At 40.8% G+C, this 7477-nt stretch overlaps 1 protein-coding gene across 1 annotated transcript; it reads right to left on the minus strand.

Moving 5' to 3' along the window:
* Positions 1-800: 800 nt before the first annotated feature.
* LOC110875691 lies at positions 801-1208 on the minus strand. The gene has a single exon (XM_022123895.2). It carries the CDS (start codon positions 1206-1208, stop codon positions 801-803), a length of 408 nt encoding a protein of 135 aa, XP_021979587.2.
* Positions 1209-7477: the final 6269 nt, after the last annotated feature.

Consider the following 7477-nt stretch of genomic DNA (forward strand, 5'->3'; position numbering starts at 1 on the left):
TCACACCTTTCCAGGGTGATACCTTCAGTAAAACCTTGTCCCCAACTTGGAACTTAAGAGGTTTACGCTTCTTACCAGCGTAGCTCTTCTGCCGATCCCTGGCAGCTTTGATACGATCACGGATTTGTATTATCTTGTCCGTGATCTCAGGACAATCTCCGATCCTGATAGTTGGGCTTCCCCAACTTCGGCCCAACAAACAAGCGTTCGACACTTTCTCCCATACAAGGCCTCTAAACGAGCACCCTTGATGCTCGTATGATAACTATTGTTGTAGGAGAATTCAATTAGGGGGAGATGGTCATTCCAGCTACCTCCCAAATTGATCATGCATGCCCTAAGCATGTCTTCCAAACTGTGGATTGTACGCTCACTCTGACCATCTGTCTGAGCATGGTAAGTCATACTGAAATTTAGCCTGGTGCCTAAAGATTGCTGGAAACTTTTCCTGAAATGAGAAGTATATCTAGGATCCCTATCAGATACAATAGATACTGGCACACCATGTAGGGACACAATCTCGTCCACGTACAACTTAGCCAACTTATTGGGGCTATACGTCTCCTTTATGGGCAGGAAATGTGCTGACTTAGTCAGCCGATCAACGATGACCCATATCATGTCATTGCTATGCTTGGTCTTAGGTAACTTGGTAATAAAATCCATAGTTACCATCTCCCACTTCCATGTGGGAATTTCAAGTTGTTGTAGAAGTCCTGACGCTTTTGATGTTCAGCTTTAACTTGCGAACACGTCAGACACTTAGCTACATAGGTGGCTATGGATTTCTTCAAACCCATCTACCAATAGTTCCTCTTTAGATCTTGATACATCTTGTCACCTCTAGGGTGAACAGAGTATTTGAAATTATGCGCTTCCTGGAGGATTAGATCTCTAAGTCCTCCTAAGATTGGAACCCAGATTCGAGCATTGAATCTAAGCATTCCATCTTTTCCTCGTGACAACTGATCAACAGTTCCACCCAATCCTTCACTAGGAAGGTTAGCCTCCAACAAGACTTGTTTCTGCACATCCACTAGCTTTTCATTCAAGCTGTTTCTGAGCTCAATGCTCTTGGCGTTAATCTGTATTGGCTTAACCCTTTCCTTGCAACTCAACCCATCAGCAACTGCATTTGCTTTGCCGGGATGATAGCGAATCTCACAATCATAATCATTCAATGTTTCCATCCAGCGACATTGTCTCATGTTCAGATCCTTCTGATTGAACAGATGTTGGAGACTCTTATGGTCTGTATATAATACACTTGGTGCCATACAAGTAGTGTCTCCATAACTTAAGTGCAAATACAACGACACCCAACTCCAAGTCATGGGTGGTGTAATTCCTTTCATGCACCTTTAGTTGTCGCGACGCGTAGGCAATCACCTTGCCCCTCTGCATAAGCACACATCCCATTCTAGTGTACGAAGCATAGCAATAGACAACGAAATCCTCAATGCCCTCAGGCAAAGTTAGCACTAGAGCATTGCTCAACTTGTGCTTCAGAATCTCGAAGGATTCTTGTTGTTTTGGACCCCAATTGAACTTAACATTCTTACGGGTCAAGGTAGTCAAAGAAGTGGCTATCCTTGAAAAGTTCTCAATGAACCTCCTGTAATAACCGGCCAATCCTAAGAAACTACGAATCTCAGAAGGCGTCTTAGGTGCTTCCCAGTTCATAATGGCTTCAATCTTAGCGGGATCTACCTGGATACCATGCTCACTCACCACGTGTCCAAGAAATTGGACTTCTAGAAGCCAGAACTCGCATTTGGAGAACTTAGCATAAAGCTTCTCTTGCTATAATAGTTCACGGATGCACCGAAGATGTTTCTCGTGATCAGCTTGATTACGAGAATAGATAAGTATGTTGTCTATGAAGACAATGACAAACTTATCCAGATACGGCTTACAGACTCTATTCATGAGATCCATGAATGCTGCAGGTGCATTAGTGAGCTCAAAATGCATCACTAGAAAGTCATAGTGTCCGTATCTCGTTCTGAAGGCAGTCTTTGGAACATCTTCACTTCTGACCTTCAGCTGATGATAACCCAACCTCAAGTCGATCTATGAGAAGTAGCTAGCTCCTTGTAGTTGGTCGAATAAATCGTCGATCCCGGGCAGCGGATAACGATTCTTGATCGTTACTTTGTTCTGCTCATGGTAATCAATGCACAGCCGCATTGAACCGTCCTTCTTCTTAACAAACAATATCAGAGCTCTCCTAGGTGATGAGATAGGCTGTATAAAGCCTTTCTCCAGAAGCTCATCAAGTTGGGTTCTCAATTCTTTCATTTCCGTTGGCACCAATCGATAAGGAGCTCTTGCAACAGGTGTAGCTCCAGGCAGGATGTCGATCCTAAACTCTACTTGCCTTTCCGGAGGTAGACCAGGTAGTTCTTCAGGGAAGACATTTGGATAATCAGAGATGACAGAGATATCTTCAATCTTGGGCTTTGGTTCATCTACCATCACCTGTGCCATGTAAATGACACATTCGCTCTTTAGACACTTGGATGCTTTGAGTAAAGATACCTGATCAGGCAATCCATAGTGTATATCTCCATGAATAGTGATCATTTCACCAGAAGGGGTTTTAACTTCAATGAGTTTCTTATCGCAGGCAATGCGGGCTTGGTTATGCGATAACCAATCCATGCCTAAAACTACATCGAACCCCGCCAATTTCATTAGTAGAAGAGAGATAGGAATAGAATGATTCTTAACAGATATGGAACATCCATCAAGAATAGAAGATGGGGTTTCTATGGTTCCATCGGCAAGTTCTACCTCGTACGTAATATTTAGAGTTCTTATGGGCAAGTTTAATAGTTTACTAAACTTAAGGTCTACAAATGACTTATCAGCGCCCGAATCAAACAAAACTCTAGCAAAGATATCATTGATTAGGAACATACCCGTTATGATGTTGTTGTCATTCACATCCTCCCTGACATTCATCTGAAAGGCTCGGGCATTTCCCTTTTTCGCCTCTCCAAGCTTAGCTGAACCTCCCTTGGCAGCTTTCGGGTAGTTAGTCTTAATGTGCCCCTTTTCATTACAACCGTAACAGACAACATCCTTAAGATCCTTACACTCTAAGGTCTTATGCCCTTTCTTCTTGCAAATGCCACGGGGTTTTGCCTGTGGATCAGAATGACACTGTCCCCAGTGCCTCCGGTTGCAGTTCTTGCAAGTTAGTCTCTCATCAGACCTACCTTGGTTCTTGTTGAACCCAGATTTACCTTTCTTCTTCTTGGACTTCTGGGAGGTATCCTCCTCACTTTTCCTCTTACCATCGGTCTTAGTCTAGACTGATTTTTGTCTCACCGCATCCAGGGTAAGAGATAGTGCTAGGTCCACGGCGGATCGGTAAGAGGAAGGCTTTGAAGCCTTCACCATGCCTTTATATCAGGTGCCAAACCACCTATGAAACACACAATGCATTTGGGCTCAGGGGTGATCAAGTATGGTACTAACCTTGACAGAGAGTTGAAGTCGGTAATGTACTTCTGATAGTCCATATTCTTCATTGTGAGAGTTAGGAAATCTGACTCCACTTTCTCCACTTCGTGCCGTGGACAGTAGGTCTCTTTAATCAGGTCCACAAACTTGGACCATTCAAGGTTGTATAGGGGAATCTTCCCCGTGGATTGAATCATGGCTTTCCACCATGTGAGGACATCGCCCTTGAAGGATTGTGAAACAAACTTCACCACATCCCTATCAGCACAACCGCTGATGTCAACAACTGTCTCCATCTCATCAAGCCATCTCATGGCATCAATCGTTCGTTCTTTCCATTGATGTCTCTAGGCTTGTAGGAGACGAAGTATTTATAAGTACATCCGTCCCTAGAGGAACGAGATCCATCCTGAAGTACTAGCTTCTTTGGTTCACTCTTCGCAGTTGAAGAGTGAATCGAGCTCTCCTTGCGAGCCGATGAATGTGGGATAGATTAGGACTTGGAGCGAGTTGCACTCAACTCTTTATAATTAGCCATGAATGCGTTCATGGCCTTGCCGACTTCCACGACAATCATAGCCTGGAGATCAACTCCATCAGCATTGCGGTTTACCTTTGAACATCATTATTATTGTTGCTGCCGCTGTTTGCTTCATCTGAATTTGCCATATTCAGAAGCTTGGTACTAAACACCATAAATAAATGAATTGCTTAGTTGTAATGTAATAGTTGGTCATCGCATTTGATGACTTAACATATATTAGCCATGGTATCAGTAAACCATATAGGCTATTAGGTTTTAACATTGAATGTTGTTAAAAAATATATCAAATATGTTTAGCCTAGGTCACAAAAGGACCGTTAATGGCATTTAAGGTTTGGACAAAGTCCATTTCCTGTTAGATAGTGGATCACAATGTCACAACTATCGTTGTCAAAATTGACGATATAATATGGCCCCTAGGCAAATCAATTGACATCACATAGGATGTTGAAATAAATAATCATCACACTGATGATATTAGTCATCGTCGCATTGATCACATAGACTATGAGGCTTGGGCGTAGCCCATCACCTTAGACAGGGAAGCATAAAGGTCATAACTGTCATTGTCTCAATTGACAATATAGTTTAGCCCATAGGCAAATCATCAGTAAGGATGTTAAAATATGATCATTGCATTGATGATATTAGCCATGATCTAACTTGATCACATAGGCTATAAGGTTTGGACGTAGTCCATCACCTTGACGGCTAGTGTGGCTCCTCAAGTCACAATTCCAGGAGTATCAACATTACTTGAATGTTAACATAGAATAATTGTCTTAATGGTTAAATAATAAAGCCATAGTCGCATTTGACCATAAAGGCTTGGAGGCTTGAACATAGTTCACCACCCCTGGATAGAAGGGATATTCTTCCTTAACTATCATGATAGAAGGGCTATTCATCCTTAACCGTCATTTAAAATTGCCAATTAATGTGGACTTGCCACTTGGCTGGTGTAAACCATTAAGAAGATCTTTTGGAATTATTTAGCAGATCGATAAAGTTAGAATTAAAATCGAGACGATCGCTTGAAAAGGATGTAATAAATACATATATAATAATAATAATTCCAAATTTTCCATTAATCGATAGGAAATTACAATACGTGTCTTAAACAAGACTTTGAAATAAACTTAAACTAATTGTCCACACAGGGACTAAAAGGGAAAATATAAGTCTACGCAGGGACTAAAAAGATAAACATGTCCACGAAGGGACTAAAAGAAATACAAGTCCACACAGGGACTAAACATGTCCACGCAGGGACTTTTGGAAATTAAACAATTACAGTACATGATAAATAAAGAAAGCCTTCATTCGTCTTTCTTTCCCTTGATCAGTTTAGTGAGTTTCTTGAAAAATTTACTTGTTTTTTTCTCACTTTTCTCAGCCCGTCGTTGAACGTCTTCTACCCTTTCCAAGGCTCGATTAATGGCCTCTATTTGTTGTGGTGGTAGTGGCTGTGGCTGAGGCACAACGGGATACTTTGTGTACGATCGCTTGCATATAAGGGTCGTACGAAGGTGCCTGGTAGTTAAAATCTACCGGCGGGGATGGTTCAGAAGGATTGTATCCAGACGTAGCTGGATATGAAGGAATTGGGTTGTCAAAACCCACTAGCAGTGGTGGCTGAGCAAACATCGTAGGCGTTGGGTCAACCACAGGTGTTGTGTTGGAGGATCCACCCATTTGCGGGTCCTCAGGTATAGGTGGGTAAGATGGTGGCATTGGTGGTAGCGGACTTGACCGCGGTCCCATGCGCACAGACATGCACGCGTCACGTTTCCTCCTTGGTAGGTCTGGAGGTGGCTGTGGTTGCTCCACAGCTGGCGGTGGTTGTGGATGTTCTACCGGCTCCATGTGCACATCCTCTTGTGGAGGTGGCGGAGGCGGTGATGAAGAATAATATGAAGGAGTGTATTCAAACTTAAATTGACTCTAGTATTGGGCCATTCATTAGGACCTTGATATGGTGACCCTGCGTAAGAAGCGGAACCACTTGAGATTTCAATGGGGGTGAGCTGGTGACCCCGAGGGTGGAGTATTCAATCAACATATTTTTCAAATTTTTGATTTTAACAAATTTAAAAACAAACATATTTTTTCTTTTTTTTTTAAATTTTTGACAAAAACAAAAAAATATTTTTGGTTTTTAAATTTTTCTATTTTAGGGTTTTTGATTTATATTTTATTTATATACAAGGACCTGCCACCTCCCGTGCCAAGCTGCTCCACTTTTCATCTCGACAATCAGCTGCCTTCTGAAGCACCTGCACATTCAACTAACTCAATTACTTGAACAATGCAACCCAGGCCTGTTTGACCTTAGGTATTGTGACACAATACAAATCATTTAACTTCGGAAAATCTTTTTCATTTTTAACAAACACTTTTTCTTTCTTATTTTCAACCTTCTTGGTTGAATCAATTTTCCTTTTGTCACTCATAGAAGTCTGCTTCTTGACCACCAAATTTTTCCTTTTAAAACATTCCTTTGATAAAACCTTGATTCATTTTGAATGTTTTGTTTTGACAAATCAGTTTTAGGTTTCCAAAATTGGTTTGGCTTTGTCAAATCAGCCGTTGATTTCCAACTTTGTTTAGTCTCAAATCTGGGTGTCTTTGATTTCCAAGTTTGTTGTGATTCAAACTTGGTTGACTTCTAATTTACAACCTCAACTTTCTTTTTCACAACATCAACAGGCTTCAGATTTAGACGTTTGCGACAAACATGTCCAATTTGATCACATTTAAAGCATGTTTTCTTTGAAACATCTTTAGCCTGTTGTTGTTGCTTTTTCTGAGCATAGAACTCTTCATTAGTCTGTCGACTAAATTGGAGTTTTTTCTCTTCTTCTGAACTAGTTCCGTGAACAAAGTTCATCTTTTTTCTGAAAGTTTGTATTTTCAGCCCGTTTTCTTTGGTTTTGTTTCCTTTTATAACCCAACCCAGACTTTATGATTTTCTTTTTGTAACCAAGTTTGTTATAAAAAGTTTTCTTGCTCTTACCAGCGAATTTATCAATTTCAGCCTTTTTAATTTCTACCAATTTGAAAACTTTGTCGATCTTATCCTGAATCACATTTTGAATCGGAAACTCAACGTTTGAGAATAATTTGTCCAATCCAATCATGGTATATGCCAATCCTATTGGATCATCATTCGCATCTTTCTCAAATTTTGAATTTTTCAAATAATTTTTGTGAAAACTTTCTTTATCTTCATCATGTGACTCGGACTTATCTGTTTTGGTAGACTCATCTTTCAGAACGCTTTCAACAACCTTACCTACCACCTCTGAATCACCAACGTCATCAGCTTTGTTGTAAGTCACATCAATATTGTTAGGCAATTGGTCAACAATGTTTATTGCTTTCGTCACTTTCTCGTCATCATAGAATGTATAGTTATTCTCCAACGGTGGTGGCATCTGATGAAATTCTGACCCAATTCCC

This window comes from Helianthus annuus, chromosome 9, assembly GCF_002127325.2.
Source record: "Helianthus annuus cultivar XRQ/B chromosome 9, HanXRQr2.0-SUNRISE, whole genome shotgun sequence".
In the NCBI taxonomy this organism is placed as follows: domain Eukaryota; kingdom Viridiplantae; phylum Streptophyta; class Magnoliopsida; order Asterales; family Asteraceae; genus Helianthus; species Helianthus annuus.